Source organism: Filicampus tigris, chromosome 4 (genome assembly GCF_054856515.1).
Source record: "Filicampus tigris isolate MCC_2025a chromosome 4, RoL_Ftig_1.0, whole genome shotgun sequence".
NCBI classification, from domain to species: domain Eukaryota; kingdom Metazoa; phylum Chordata; class Actinopteri; order Syngnathiformes; family Syngnathidae; genus Filicampus; species Filicampus tigris.
The window spans coordinates 4,503,010-4,519,947 of NC_141220.1; the positions used below are offsets into that span (position 1 = coordinate 4,503,010).

General features: G+C 41.8%; 1 protein-coding gene across 1 annotated transcript in view; it reads right to left on the minus strand.

The window, feature by feature from the left end:
- Nucleotides 1-12,690, minus strand: part of cmip (c-Maf inducing protein) — a 58,648-nt gene extending 45,958 nt beyond the window's left edge. Inside the window, exon 1 of the mRNA XM_086028528.1 lies at nt 11,748-12,690. Within this exon, the coding sequence (XP_085884654.1) occupies nt 11,748-12,065 (318 nt within the window). The 5' untranslated portion in view covers nt 12,066-12,690. The remainder of the gene's footprint in view (nt 1-11,747) is intronic.
- Between the last annotated feature and the right edge of the window lie 4,248 nt (nt 12,691-16,938).

The window sequence follows — 16,938 nt, forward strand, 5'->3', positions numbered from 1 at the left end:
ACGTGCTACCTGCCGCCCATCTCATGTAGCAATGTCGGCACACAACTTTCGGATTTAACCACGTACCTTTCCCCATTGGCGATTTTAACAGGACAGCCAGAATGTTCCCAAACAGGAGACCGCAGTGTACGCGGGGACCTTCGAGCTCTGGCTCTTTTCTGGCTCTCACTGTTGTGCCGCCACTCTCCTCTCCCGCATGCAGCAGTCAATTGCGCCCAAGCGTAAGCTCGCGCTAATAAGTGGACCGAACCGAACGCAAGTGGACCGAAACGAACATGCCATACCGAAACGTATTAATACACACCCGTGTACCGTTACACCCCTACTGTACATGGTGCAAAAATTGACGGCAAAGTACTGTATGTGAAAGCCCGGTCACATGCATTTAGAGCAAAATGTCACTTTTTCTGCTTCCACAGAAAGCCAGTACGGTGGAGATGGCAGCTGCATATGCGGCACACAACAATGAAAGAACACCCACAAAAAACAATGGAGAGAAGAGACAGTCGTGTTGATGAGATTATTTTTCTGGCTAGTAGCCAGACGTTTTCTGTTTTTGAACTTTAAAAACAAAGATGTGTGAAAGATAAACTTCACTTCTAGTGGAAATTTAGAGAACTATTTACTGTAGTAAACTTTAAGGGGATGTTTGTTTTCATTGAACTATAAGACCTGCATCTGAGCCTGGGAGCTCCGGGCACTTTTTGTTAGACTTTTAAAACAAAGTTGTCTATTGTCTAAGATCTAAAAATTCTTTAAAATGTTGTAAATCACTAAGGTTTTTTAATATACATGTGCTTAAAGGCATTTAAACCAACTCAAGTGCTGGAGTTTTTATTTTTCAAAATCTTGACACCATTTTAACCCTTTTTTCTACGAATGAACACTGTATCGGCTTTAAATATCGGTTATCGACCCCCTTGATCACTAATAATCGGCATCGGCCCTGAAAAAAGCATATCAGTCTATCACTGGGTTGTATCTTTGGCTAAAATGCACAGCGGGATTCGAGTTAAGGTCAGCCAATTTTAGGATAAGAGTTAAAACTTTAACGTAGATACTCACATTCCTGTCACAGTCTGCAGCATGGTACCGTATTTATTCTTCATTTTGCACTTTTAACGTTTAATTTGTTGTGTAACAATATTTAAAAGGGTATGAAACATGTTGGGGGGTTCGCAACGGCATTAAATCCCCCCCAAATAAAACTGTTAAAATAAATGTATTATCAAATAAAGAAATGATAAATAATAACAATAATAACTATAAGTCAACCTCTCTGCGGTTTTACTGTATATTGTGCAGCCCCACTGCATACGCACATTCCGGACTTCTCTTGACTTGCTTGACCCGCCTGTGCCAAACATTATTGCGTTTGTGCCACTGTGTTTGCAACCCACGCACACAGAGAAAACCACAATTCCCCTACTGGGTAAAGTTCTTCCTGGTCCTGTTCTCAAGCAAGCGTTGCGATTCCACAGCTTGGCTGCTTTGTTTTCATATTTACAAATAATCCCAAGTGCAACTCTCTCAACTTGACATTGTCGTAGTAAGGTCTCAAAGACATTCAGTGACGCAACTATTGACATGATTATGACGTTATTTTAAGATGAGGGGAGATATGTTTCGGGACTTGATTATACTATACATTGATACATGTGCGTGCCTGCTGGACTCCTTAGTATGACGTCCATGCGGTATTTAAATGTCACTTCCCTGAATGATACTTCTGCATTAGATGAGGAACCAAATTGCTGCTCACGAAAATGGAAGAAAACACCCTGGTGGCCCACAATAGCCAAATACGAGAAAACAGCTTCTGAGCTGCGAGTTTGTTGACTGTGGTCTGAGGTTTTGCTCTGCTTGCTTCTGTCAAGAGAGCTCGAAGCCAACAATGTTCAGTTCTTGATTCATTCAAATGAAAACATGTTTAGCATTTCCAGTGTCCACATTCAAAGTCATAAAGTCATTTTAAACATTTCACCAGATGGAAAAAAAAGTACAATAAGAGTACTTCTGAAAAGTTCACTCACAAGGTCATGTCATGTCACTTGCCCGCATTTAGATAATTACAAGTGTAAGCAATGTGATACAATAGCTCAATCAATTTGAATTATTTTTTTAAAAATGCAATTTTCGACATAACAAAAACAGAAAAAAAAAAAGAAAAAAAGTACCAAAATTCCAATGACAAAAGAACAACACTGGTACAGCAGTAATAATGCGCTCCTGGAAACTAAGTTTACTTGTAGAAGTACTGGAAAATGTGCTTAAAACATGATGTTCAAGTTTACGGACCTAAACATCAGAGATGGGCATTCCGTCGGTCCGTCACTGACTGACGCCTATTTTGCTGACGATTAAAGGGACACTTTTTAAAAATGACGGACTAAGCTCTGACGGAAGTGGATTTTCGTCCGTCGGTGCAATCATCGCTCAGTGCATCCCTCAGTGACAGACTCTCAATTGTTGGTGGTTCTGACAACATGATGCCGACGAAGCTTTGAGGAGCATTCAGGCATATTCCTCAGAAGAGAAAATTAAAGGGATCATCCCGACCAATGTTGAGCTCACTCAAGTGAGCAACACCGGGTACGTTTTCGACCTTAGTCAAATGTTTTCAGAACTCTTCTGATGAAACATCGACTTACACCTGGTTGAATGGTATGCTTGTGGCACAACCTACTACGTGTGTCTTGTAAACCTCCGGCATAGTCTAGTACGATACATCGCGATACAATATTTTTTTCCCAGTCCTAATGGATGGATGGATGGATGGATGGAGGATGACTGGATGAAAGGACGGACAGATGGCTGGGTGAGTGAGTGAGTTTGGATGGATGAGGGATGGACGGATATATATGAGTGATGGATGGCGCCCCTCCGCTATTTGAGAAGGGCTGAATTAAACTAACATGCTTCTTTTTGGAATGCGGGAGGAAGTCCCCTCTTAGAAAATCCACACAAGCATGGGGAAAGCATGCAACCATCCCACCATGCCGCCCTTACTTACTTAAACCTTAAATTTTATTTTTAAAAAACCAAAGAAGTGAATCAAGAAAACATAAAAATGCTTATTCAGTCACTCCGGGATTTCACAAGCTATTTATGTTTTTTATTGTTGCAGTCCAAAAAGCCTGTGTGGCAAAGGTACAATGTTTTTTTTTGCACGGATTCGTTTTTCTCCGTTGTTAACTGCATTATGAACACAGTACACCATGAGTTACGTGGTACAACCACGACAAAGGCTACAGATTAGCCTATTGTCAATTATGTGAACAAAAGACGCTAAACTCAGATGAAAGCAAACCACCTGATTGTGGATACACATTTGCAAGTACCGTGAAGAAAATAATATATATATATAGATCTTTTGTAACTAACAAAACGTTCTATGTAATGATTAGATAAAATAAAAAAAAGATATATATCCATGATGGCTATGTGTAAAGCCAATGTAACGATCCTACAATGACCCCCTTAAGCATGCGCCGCCCCCTTTCATCTCATACCTTCTGGGAGGCACTCACAACAGAGGAAGTGTGCGCCCCTTCTCTCACTCTTACGTAAATGTGATGCACATTTGGTTTTTGATAACGGTCTTGACAAGCTTTTCACACGCGCAGCTTTCACACAAACACTGCGCTTGGTTTGGGGACGGGCGAGATGAGAAAGGGTGAACATTCTAGGTGATCTGAAAGCTTCCTTGCCTTTGGATGACTGTTATGAATTCAGATGGGGAATTTGTAAAACCACATTTCTTGGAATAGAGTGTGCTGTGCAGCCTCCTCACTGAAAAGCGACTGTGCAAGATAGCACAGCAAATAGGTCAGTGTTGTTTTCCTGACGCGTAACTTCTCTCAAGAAACACACAACCTTGCTGCTCAACTCAATTCAACAGCCTGAACAAAATCATCCCCGAGAGATTTCAGCCATTGCTGAGCCAAGAATGTGTGACGCCGACAACAAGTCAACACGAAGGCACATGATCGCCGAGTGCAGACTGGCTGACACAAAATACAAACACAAAGAAAAGCGTGAGTGAAAAGCGCACGCGCACACACGCACAAGGGAATTCCAGGAGAAATCGGACACGTGAGCCGATCAAAATAAGCTAAATAAATACTGCGGTTCAATGCACCAAAACTATATTCACGATGGTAAACGCTGAAACTCAACATTGGACTACAAAGTACAACAAGTACCAATCTTATTTTGAAGGATGTCCACTTCCGACTGCGCTTCCTTCCTGTACTTGACTTGCTTCTGTTTTTTTTTTCATGCCCCAGTAAGCCTACAATGTTACGCAAAAATAACCCAAATCAAATGGTGCACTTCTTTAAAAACAGTACCGGATACCCTCTGTGACTTTCAACAAATATGATGCCACATTTCTGAGGAATATGCAGAGTCCTCATGGCTGACACTTGGGATGTTCAATACCGCTTTTATTTTTTTTAAGACTGATACCTGTGTGAGTATCTGTCTCTTGAGCACTCACCAATACCGATACCAAGTAATCGATACCACTAATACTTTTGATACCTAAAATGTCAAATAAATCAATAACAAATCATTTTAAAGAAAGCCCTGTCTTTTATTTCTGACAAAAGGCAGAACAATCACTCTGCAATAGAGAGCTAAAGTACAAAATAAAAGACAAATAACTCGCCCTGAACACTTTTGCCGGGTTAAGTAAGTGCCTTTCGCGGCTGTTTAAGTTGCCCCTATGGCCCGCAGTGGATGCGAAGACTAAAAATAAAATAAAATACAATAAAAAAATCCAGTCGTCTGCTGCACCAAATCCCGCTTTTGTACTCAAAATTGCCTCTTAGGGTGTTTCATGGTCTGTCATTATCGATTATTATTCTATTCCAAATAATGTAAAATGATTTATTTTGCATTCAAATGTATTGCAGTCTTTTTTTCCTGATTACTGTTTATAAACAGATTACTGTTGCTCAATGATGAACTAAAACCAAATAAACAATTCGGCAATATCACATGAGTGTGCGTTAGCGCTGAACAATTTTAGGAAAGGATTGAATTGCGATTTTTCTGCTAGATATAACCCAAGGCCCGGGGGCCAGATCCGGCACACGACATCATTTTGAGTGGCCCGCGAAGTTATATTTGTTGATGTAACACATGTTGCTTTGAAATTGTCTTCACTGTTAACACAACATACGAGATATTGCAAGCATTTGTTACCAATCCCTCCTTTAAAATGCAATGAAAATAATAGTTGAACTATTTACTGGCTTCTGATTTCCATCAATTTGTTGTGAATAATGTGGTAATATAAGGCGATCATACATTTATATGGGTTCACTAGTGGTGGAAAGGTAATTCAGTATCAATATGTATCGCGATTGACACGTGATCGATTATCAATAGAAAATGCCTCAAATAAAACGATCAATAATGTAAAAACAGAAAACAAACCCAATCGCGGCATGGTGCGTAATGTAGGCAGCACGCATCTGCCGCAACACAAAGAAGATCAACCGATGAAAAAGAAGCCGCAAAACCAACGGAGAAGATGAAATTAAACCAACGAAGAAGAAGCAGCGGGCCCGACCGCCGTGCGCCATACTCGCGTCGAGCGGCGTAACTTCGTTCAAATAAATGACCGGTCGACTCAGTACAACTCTTACAATAAAATGATATGCATGATAAGCCGATTGAAAATGACATCACAACTGCTCAGGGCTCAGGTAAGGACCAATCACGGCTCAGATTCAGAAAACGGGTGAGCCGTGATTGGTCGTTACCTGAGCCCTGAGCAGTTGTGATGTCATTTTCAGTCGGCAGAAGTGACAAAATGGCCGCCCCCTGAGATGGCTAAAAACGGGTGGACTAACTCTTATTCCACAAACGCCATATCTATCAGAATGCCTTGTTTCAACTAGTGGGCGTGCATAGAACATATTCTTGAAAATAATATGTTTGGGTTGACTTCCCCTTTACTATGCATAACGTGATCTACACATTCAAAATGTGGTATGTACCCGGAAAAAAAAAAAAACTTTAATAATTATGAGCAACATAATTTTTTAGCACTCTAAATGAGTGTATTCTAACGACCTATGTATGTCATGCATTTTATTGTTAGGTGTTGCCATTAAGGGTTCGTGGAAAATGGGTCATGTTGTGTTAACTTAGAGTGGTGTGGTTTCCGAGTTCCTAATCGCAACACTCGGTACGTGCTCTCTGTGACCGTGAGGCTCTCAGCAAGAGAGGCTCTCTTGCTGTTTGACGTCAACCACGTGACCGCGGCTATGTATTTTGGTTTTTAATAAACATCAGTTTGCTGACTAATTCCTCCATAATCGCTAGTAGACGCTACAATGTTAGCGGATCACAACAGGACATGCGTGCGGTGTTCCATCAGAAACCGGCACAGGGAGTCTGCATGCTAACTCCAGCTTCCAGGGACGACTGTCCCAATGTGAGAAATTAAATCGGGCATCAGCCACAACGTGCTTCATTTTTAAATGCTCGTTTATCCCAGCTGTGCTGCTATGATGGGGAGATTTACATCATTTTAAGTAATTGTGTGAATGTGCCCGGACTTGGGACTGTGTTGCTAACACTAACGCCATGACACCATTATCCACAATGAGGGATGTAACGATTCACTCAATCCCCGATTCGATTCGATTTTCAGTTACCGATTTTTGATTCGATTCGATCGATTTTTTTTTTCAAATCGCTACCATGCTTGTCTATTTGCGCTAGTGTGGTTCTGCAGCCACTCGCAAACGCAATATGCGATGATGGTTGGCGCAAGCGTGTCAAGTAGGGCTGACACAAACAATTACTTTGCTAGTCGACTAATCACCAACAGCAGTGCTGAGTTGCACTAACTCTATGAGACTGCCTGTAATTACACAAAAATATATACTTGTAAACATTTCACTTTTTGGGCACCAATCCTTTTTTTAATATAGAAGAGAGTGAAATCAAATGAGTCAAACTAGGGAAAAGCACTCTATTTAATAAAACTAAACCAAACACTTTAATTGTTTTTAATTGAATCTTAATCCAACATGTTTTGTTTTGCTTCTCTAATATGCATAATTCAATCTACACATTCAAAATGTGGTATGCACCTGGAATGGAAAAAAAAGAGACACCTCTCTCTAAAACCTGCGGTCACCCTTTGGAGTCACCCTTGAAAACCTGACATTTTCGCCACCTCCAAAATAATTCATATCTCAGTCCCTGTAGCAGATAGAAACATAATTCCAAAAGAATTTGAGAGCTTGGACATGTGGCTTTCACAGACGCACAAGTTTATCTATCTTTACTGTTTCAATCGACGATGGAGGTGAAGCACTATTTTTAATTTAAAACCCAAATTTCCAGTCCCCTCCAAATAGTATTGTGACATGGGAGTCTGTTGCTGATTCGGGTGTAGATTATGAACATTTGTGTTGATGATATGAAGAAGATCAGGACACTAAAAGTGGTCAAGAAGGCATGTGTGTTTTGGATCAGTCAGTAAAGCTTGTGTTGTTGTTTTTTCTTTCAGAGTTTGGGAAATATACCTGCAATTGGGGATTCAGAAAGGAGCCCAACTAACACAGCTGTTTTTATAGGTAAGGCAACTGTTTCGAAAGACAAAGCCGCTGCTTATACAGACACTTCAGCACCTACCACACTCAGCCAGCAGTTGACTCACCCGACGCTCAGACCTACTTCCTTTTTGTTTTGTGTTTGTTTGTTTTTCCTGTTTTGGGCACAGGCATACACTGCTACATATGCAGGCGTCTTTATTGTCATGATTTGATGAAGTGATCTTTTGTGACACTAATGCGCAATGGTTGCCGCGTAATGCTTCTAGGAAGTGCATGATGTTGCACTTGTGTGATTTGAGCTACAAAATGAGAGAGGACACCAACATAGAAGTTTCAGATAGGAATTGTGGATAGTAAATATTGGGTAGTAAAAGATGAGTCATAGTCACCAACGGAAGCCCGTTTAAAATTAGAGGCGGACCGGCTTATAGACGGGTACTATTTTTTTCCCCCCGGAAAAAAGACGAATGACGGACTCTCATGTCGTAGTAAAATGTCTGGCTCTGCCTTTATATAATTAATGATGACTCGTTTGCAACTACAACAACTAAAGGCCTGGATACACCAATCCGACGTCGGGAAGCGTCAGGGAGTCAGATTGCGCCATCTGATTGATGTAGCGAACACTGTCGTAACATCGGACCCCATCAGGAAGCGTCTGGTGGGCTTCTCGGCATGTGGAATCGGCGAAGCGAGGGTTGACAATGTAAGTATTTCACGATACTGTGTCAAGAGCATGAGGGTTTACTTCGCGTGGGAGTTCATCGTGAGCGAAAAATACAGCTGAGTGCATTGTTTACGTTTTATCTATTTTTATTATCCGATGTGTAGTTGTGAAATATGTCCGGGGGTTACAGTTAACATGCATGCAAATCTGAAATGTTTACAGCGAACAATTTAGCTGTTATACTGTATTAACTTATTGCTGTTGACCACATGAGCACTGAACAGAATTGAAAAACTAAGCCGTGTTCGAGGTCTCAGCTAACCGGTACATGTCTCGAAGGGGGTCGTTTGTGTGCTTAAAACCAACCTGTCCAAAACGCAAACGCCCAACCTTCTTTCCAACGATTCTGATTTTGACACCGATTTTGATTTTCCAAGTGGTGGTTCTACTCCGAGTCAGTTTTTGTCTTTTCCATACAACCTTTACTTGGGTAACCGTTTGGCCGCCTATCCGGGACCGTCACATGGCGGCTAACAAAGGCGCCCAAGTAAAGGTCAAGTTTTGACACTTTGTAAAGTATATAGACACACATTTATGTGTGTATATAAGTCTGCGTGACTGTTTTGCAACTCAGCGGAAATAAACAAGAGTAAACAAGCATGGCAAAACTCTATTGCAACACAAAACCACACTTTTGAAGCGAGGAGGAAACTGGCTGCTTTATTACTGTGGTGAGTGACGTGAATATGTGTTTTATTTGACGGTAGAAGCAGAAATGATGTATATTTGTGTCATGACGTTACTTAGGGGTGGGCGATATGGGCAAAAGAAAATATCTTTTTTTTTTTTTTTCCAAAAACTCGATAACGATAATTTGACGATATTCTACAAAGAATATTTTAAATCTGCACTTGCTTCACAGACTAATTGTGGATAGACAGCGTTTGTGAACAACATCTCTTTCAAATGACTAAATATAGCTTTTGCAAAACAGAATGATATTGTACGACAATATTCAACAAAAAAGAACAAAAAAATAAATATGTATAGATTTACATCGATTTTTGGGAATATTTATGTCAATTAACTGTCTCTGCTGTTATTCCATAATGATGTGACATTTTGAGCTGCAGTAAGTACTGGTGTACCATTGCCAACTACGAAAGCAATCAGAATGAGAAAAAGGTGTTAACTACGGTAAATCAGAATGAGATATGTGACGTGTAAAGAAGTGTCACCCAGCAAGGGAAAAAAAAAAGACGTCGTCATGACAACACCCACATTCTCATACACTGCCCAACATATTCAGAATAAAGTTGAATAACAAAACTGCAATTTACCGAAAAGCGCATTTTCCCACTCATTCAGCGCTGTGACATGTAGACTATGCTGGCGTCACACTAATAAACCGTCGTAGTTTGCGCAACATGCCTCGGGAATACAGGCTAGTTAGGAATGATGCGGACTACAAGCGTGTAAACTGAATGTTAACCGATCATCCAAGATGTCACGTTTGACTTGCTCGCTAAAGTACTGAGTGTGTGTGTGCGTGCGTGCGTGCGTTTATATTTGTTGGTTCAACTCGGCGACTGTTTTCTGAGTGTGTGTGTTTAAGCTTTTGTTTAGCGTGCTTGCTCGGTCGCCAAGTTTTCCTCATAATCCATATGGCTTGAGGTGCAACAGAATTGCTCTTCACGGTGACCGTTTTGGCACGTCTTACAATGTTATTCCCAGCGACGTCAGTCTTGTCAACCCCAAACCATTTACAGACTGCGGACGACGTGGACTCGCGCCTCGCTATAAATCCCCGCTAGACACTCCTCCATGAAATGAGGAGGAAACAGCTCCGGTGTAGTGCTGACAGAGTCACGTGACCGGGCCCTGCCCGCTGATTCGGCGAATGATTATCACTTCCTCCTCCTCTGCAGTCAATGCGCACTGATTTTTCAGCATTTCCTCCAACTTTGCGGCCGTCGGCTGACTCGCTTCGAGGCAGTATTAATACTCGATAATGTAAAATTACACATCGTGAAAGCAAGATTGACGATGATATTGATAAGGATATATAATCGCCCACCTCTAACGTTATCCATACATCGCGCTTTTGATCGGATTTCAACTGATCACAATTACCATGTATGAGGAGTAAAGAGGATATTCCGAATGTTTCAGAAAAAGGAATTTTGAACTTAACCTCAATATTTACTGCATGAAGCTAGTCAGTTCCCCTTTGTGTTGCGAAAGAGGGCAGTAATCGATATAAGGCAGATTGAAGTTGGAATTTTTTTTGGGGGGGTCATCCTTAATATGTGCCCTGTGACTGGCAACCATTCCAGGATGACCCTCCACCCCAAAGTCAACTAGGATAGGATTCAGCCTACCTGCAACACTTATGAGGACAAGTGCTTTAGATCAGTCATTCTCAAAGTATATTACTAGTACTAGTCGCGGTACATGAGTAGTACTTTAAAGAATCACTGCCCAAGTACTGCTTAGCGGTATTTAACTATTTTGAGACATTTTACCTATATATAGGTGCAGTTTTGATGTTCAAACTGTGCATGATGTCACAGTGACTATTCTCATGGACATTTGGAGCCACTGTATTACTGTATTTCAATGTTGGTAATAACAGTTACTCGTCAGTGAGGCATAGGCCGAGGTACCCCTGCAAAGGATATGTGGTATGAAAATAAGTAAACAAAGTAGAATGACTGAATGTACATATAATTTATATCTCTTCACAAAACTCCACAATGCCTCACAATGTCCATTATACGCACTAATAAAACGCCACTCTGTCAGAAGTACAATCACTGCTGACAGTTAGTTAGGTTGTTTTTTCGTATGAAGGAACCATCAACCCATCTTCCTAACTGCTTCTCGTCATTAGGGCCGCGGGGGAGCTGGACTCCCCAGTTGACTTTGGCCCTGACCTGGTCAACAGCCTTACAAGTCTTCAATTAACCTAACATCGTGCGTGTTTTTGGAATGTGGGAGGAAGCCATCGTAAGCCAAGAAAGGCCACAAACATACAAATCCACACAAGAAAAGCCAGAGCACCATTTCAAACCCCGATTCGACCCCAGAACTGTGAGTGTGCTAACCACTCACCTACCCCGCAGACCAGAAAGGAAATGGTAGCAAGTTAAGGAAGAACTGATGTTCAAAGCTTGCCGAGACAACTAAAGGCCCCATTGCACTATGCACCCCGCTATGAAAAGCTTACTAGCCGTGAGCTATAGGTATGGGCAAGGTATGTTTTATCTCAGAAGGTGGGCTGACGAAGGCGCCTGTCAGACAATGTCACCGTTATCAACATGCTGACACGTTGCTTTTTCGCCAACTGCGTCAAACAGATTGTGCACAATCCTGGCGCTCGTCTGCTGCGTCCAGACAAGAAAAGACAAACACCAACGCTGCCTGTGGAATGCGAGACGCGGCGGGCATATTCTAATGACACACGCAGACGAAGGGAACAAAATGAAGATTCTCACGGTGGCCGAGGTCAGGCTGCTGTCCGTGAGCGTCAGGTGATGCGGCTCCCATCTGCGCAGGAACTTGGAGGTGAGGATCTTGCTGAGGAAGGTGCGAGGGTGTTTGACCACGCACACCTGGATGTCGCCCTCGTGAAGCAGCTTGTAGCGCATCCCGCTGCTGCTGCAGTGTTGCAGGCTCCTCTTGCACGGGCCCGCGGCAACTTTGGCGTTATTATTCCCCTCCGACATGTCCCCCAGCAAAGGCTTGCTCTCCTCGCACTGATAAAACTGGTTGTTGTGCAGCTCGTTGCCTCCGCCGGCGCTGTTGAAATCCATAATCCAGTAATCCAACAGTTTGTTTTTTTTTTTCCCGAAATGAGGAGAGGAGCGTGATGGCTTGACACAAGACACCCACGCAGCAAGACACCTACATGTACCGTATATGAAAAATGAGCAGTGTCTGATCGAGCTGGGGGAGGGGGTACCTACCTACCTAGTGGTGCTCGAACACGACTAATTACTGGAGAGAGACGAGGCCGAGACGGGCGCTAAAGGAGCCTTCGAGCACTTTTATGGCAGGATATCCACACGGGGGAACGTTTCGTTGATCCACTGTAAACAATCCACCATTTTCCTCCCCGCACAATGCTCCATGAAATGTGTCCGCGCTGCGCGTCTCGACTCCCCTCCGCTGCCAATGAGCGATTCAATATGTTAGGGCCATGGCCTTATCCATTTCGTCCGCCGCCGAGCCAACGCGAATAATCCAGCGGCACAAAGGCGCGGGGAGAAGCACGACAAGGAAAGAAAGCTCCAATTGCGGCGGGTCTCGCTTCCTCTCTGGGATTTTGTGCTCATTACAGGCTCACTGGCTCGGTTTCCTTTTATTCCGTATTTTCCCCCTATCTTGCTGTAAATGAGCCAGCTCTCTCCAGCAGCGCCGCGCCGATTGGTCGCTGCTGGTTCATGTGATACTGGACTGACGTCAATGGGGAGGCAAGCGGATGAGCCTTCTTCTTGTGTCTTTTGCGCTTGATTTTCTGCCGAAGGCTGGTTAGCCCTCCTCCTCTTCCTTCTACCCCTCCTTCGCTATTGACTGCATCCACTACATTTCTCGGAATCAATTTCGATTTGAATGAAAACCGATGGCGTTTGAATACACAAACGGAAGGATTACATATCCGTAGTAAAAACAATGGCATTCCTTCATTATAATCACAACCGAAAAAATATGCATGAAACGGAGGCAGCAAAATACAACCGTAATTACGCGACCTCTTAATGAGGTTCTGTATTAATTTTTCTAGGCACGTCGCGTGTTTCTTCTGTCACTTGTTGCTAGGCAGAATTTGTGGACCATACACGCACAAAAAAGCCAACCATCACCAAAAAGACACTTACAAGCCACTCAACCAAGGGCGGGGCATCCACCTGAAGGGGGTGGGGGGCGGAGTTTGGCATTCACAGCCCATTTCCCCGTGCAAAGAGCTCTAGCATAAAAAATGTCATTCAAAGATGGCACAAAACTGCCGAACAGCAAACCAGACAACATTAAGTGCAAGAGCTCATTTTGTGCATTTTGCGTTTTCACAAACATCAACTCACTATACTTGTTGTTATCCTTTCGGCTGTTCCCTATACTACCTTACGTTTGTCCTGCATTTCATTCAAAATCCCCAGATATATAGGCTCACTCACTCACCTGTGTGAACAGGGTGGTAAGTTTGTCCCAATGCGTCATAACGACCACTTGTCAAATTAAGGCATCATATGCATTTTGTAACACCAATGAGAATTGAAAATAGCCATGTTTTTGGAAGACACACATTGAGTTACTCCCATTTCAAACAAAGTGTGAACTGTTGGTGTGGGAGGGAAAAAAAACATTGTTTGTGTAGTTTTGAGATCAATGTTGTAGTGGCGACTGGGGTTGAAATCTTTCATGGTCTCTAAATAAACTAGGCAGATATGTTTGTGATACGCTTCCTATTTTACCTGAAAGACATCATTTTCTTGACCTAAGTTGGTCAATTTGCTCCGATGCAGAAGCACAGTCTTGGGGTCTGAGGTGCTCTTGAGGGATGTCTGCCATCTAGTGGTCAACACTGCGATTACAACTTAAAACTGCACAACTACAGAAATTTTATTTTAACCCTCAAAAATTACTGTGGTCGCCAGTTGCCTATCTCTGAACGAGGGGATCACGTCAGAGCTGCTAGCTGGTAAGAACTGGAAATCATGCTCAAACCAAGGAAAGCAGTATCTTAGAAGTGGCCCAACTTTTGAATTTTTGAGTTACAAGCCATCGCTTAGTTGACTTTTTGCTTTGTGTTGCAGCCCAAAATTTGAATTACGAGCGAGCTCCAACCACGCCAGTGCTAGAGTGGAGTGAAAAAAAAGGAGACCGACGATCACCGATGCTCTTTCAGCAGTATATTGAACAGGACAAAACAGTCAAAGACACAAATATAAAATCCAAACACTCACAAGCAGCTATAGTAACACGAAACTCATATCCAGAATAACCGTCCGTTTTCCTAACATTACTCACTAACTCTTGCCCAGGACGGCCTTTATCCCGGACATCTGCATGGTGGCCAAAATGGTGAGGCCCAAGTAAAGGTCCTGTCAAATTCTTTTGCAACCCTTTCCCCACGTCATTCCACCGCATTTCATCATCTCCTTGCTGCATGCCTAATTGTCACTTGTTCTGCTCTTGTTTCAATCCGGGTCTGTGTCCAAGTTAAGCCATGCCGAAGCTGTATCCAAATCATTCAAAGCTTTCCTCCTCTAGTGCCGACACGCACTGCCTCTTGTTTCTGGTGACCCTCATTCTCTTATGTGGTAGTCTGATCAGACTCCCGCAGCCCTAGTTCCTGGCCCAGTGCAAGTCGAGGCCCCTGTTCCTGCAATGCGTCTCACAGGATATACTTATCTTGGGTGATTGTCACCATAATGACAGTATGAGTGAAGTACCGGTATTTGTATGATTATTTATTTATTTCTTTATTTATCTATTTTTCCATTGTTGAATTCAAGTGTTCAAATCTTGGCTCAGGCCTTCCTGGATTTGCATGATCTCCCCAAGAAATCATAAACCTAAATTGAATTAAACATAAGGACAACATGGACTGTATCATAACTTAGTAAAATACATGTAGGAGCAATTGTATGCAATGTAATGTACACATAATTTTGCAAAAGACGTTGAATATACCGTAATATCTAAAATATCTATCAATTCATGGGTCAGATGGTCGCATTTACTTGTACATCCGTGTTAAACATTGTTGATGATGATGAATATGATGAAAGTTCGCTCTTTTACCCAAACTACACACTTACAAAATTGTCGATGCCCATCTGTTAATGAAAGAAAACCCCACAGTGGTCACAGAAATAACAAAAGTAATAATAAATACACATTTATTAAAAAAATCAGCATAATTGGTAAATGGTTCAACATAATTATTTTACCAAACAAAACTCATGGACTAAATGATGATACTCTTAACTTAATATTCTGTTGCAATCCATCACTCCAATCAAACTATTTTTTTTTTTTTTTTCAATGAGACATCTGCATCTCTCGGCAGGTGTTTTGGCCCACTCTTCATTAGCAAACTGCCCCAGTTTTCTCAGGTTTGAAGCATGCTTTCTCCAGACGCTATGGTTTAGTACCTTCCACGCATGTTCAGTAGGATTTAGGTCAAGGCTTATAAGAAGGCCACTTCAGAATAGTCATTGTTTTGCTCATGGCCCTTTCTTGAGTGTTTTTAGATGTTATTATCTGGTTGCAAGACCCATGACCCGAAGATGAAAACCTAACCAGAATAAAAGACGTGAACAAGAGACCACAAGAGTCCACAAACACAAATCATGAGAAAGAGAGAGTATATTGAATTCATAGCTAGATTTCTCAGCTCGAGATCACAATAGGCACACAACAAGTTGAGACACTCTGAGAAATAGATGAAAACCTGTTGAGATCTCTTCTAAAACTCAAAAGGAGACTAACCTGAGATAAGTGCGCGGTATACAACACACATCAGTCCCAGTTTCGTATCACAATAATCTCGTTGTCTAAATGAGACATGTTTAAGGTGTCAAACCTGTCTCTAAGCATTTAGTTTCCTCTGGGAGCAGGAGCAGCCCCAGAGCATGCATGATAGAGCCTCCTCCATGTTTTGCACTAAGGCAGTGTTCTTTTCTTGCTATGCTTCATTTTTGTGTCTCCGAACAGAGAGCTAATGTTCCTTGCCAAAAAGTACCAAAAAAATTCTCGCCTCGCCCAGATGATTTGTAGCTTGTCATCATGCGGTTTAGCGTTTTTTAATGTTTTATTTTCAACACCGGTTTCCTCCGACGAAGTCCACTTTGGCTCCAACAATGACGGATGGTGCAATATTGCATTGATGTACCTTGACCTTGGAGTTTAGCTTTAAATTCTTTGCAGGTGTTCTGGGCTCTTTTGTTACCATTCCTATTGTTCTCTTCCATTTGTCTTCAATTTCCCTGCTGCGGTCAAGCACAGGGAAGTTGGCGACAGTCCTGTGGATCAGAAATTTCGGAATATGTATACAATATAATAATATAAACTGTTGTTGTAGGAACATCAAGCTGCTTAGAGTTGGTCATATAGCCTTTACCTTTAGCGTACTTGCCTATATATATATATATATATATATATATATATATATATATATATATATATATATTTTTTTTAAATTTTTTTTTTAATCTCCTGAGACAACTGACTCCTTCACTTCCTCCGTGGTCCATGTTTGGTGTTGTACACAGCAAGTCACCAAACGGCAGTGACTACTTGTCACCCTTTAAATAGGTCGAATTTTGAAGACAACTGTGACGTTAATTAGAGGACACGCCTTGGTTGATTTTCAAACTTTTCTAGGGGTATCATCATTCTTCTGCGGGCCTTTTTCATGAATTTGTTTTTAAAAATAATTATCTTGTACAACAGGTTGAAAGCAATGCCTGCTTTTTACTTTTTATTTTTTCGAATGTATTATTTCCATGACTACTGTGGTTTTTTTTCATTAACAGAGAGGTACCAAACATTTGTTCTGTCTATATGAAGCTGGGAGTTTTAGATTAAGAAAGACCAATAAAGGCTAACATTTGGGAAAGCAACTCACCATCAGCCTGGTGGGAGAAAGCAATTTGCATTGTAAAACCGTTGAATTACATA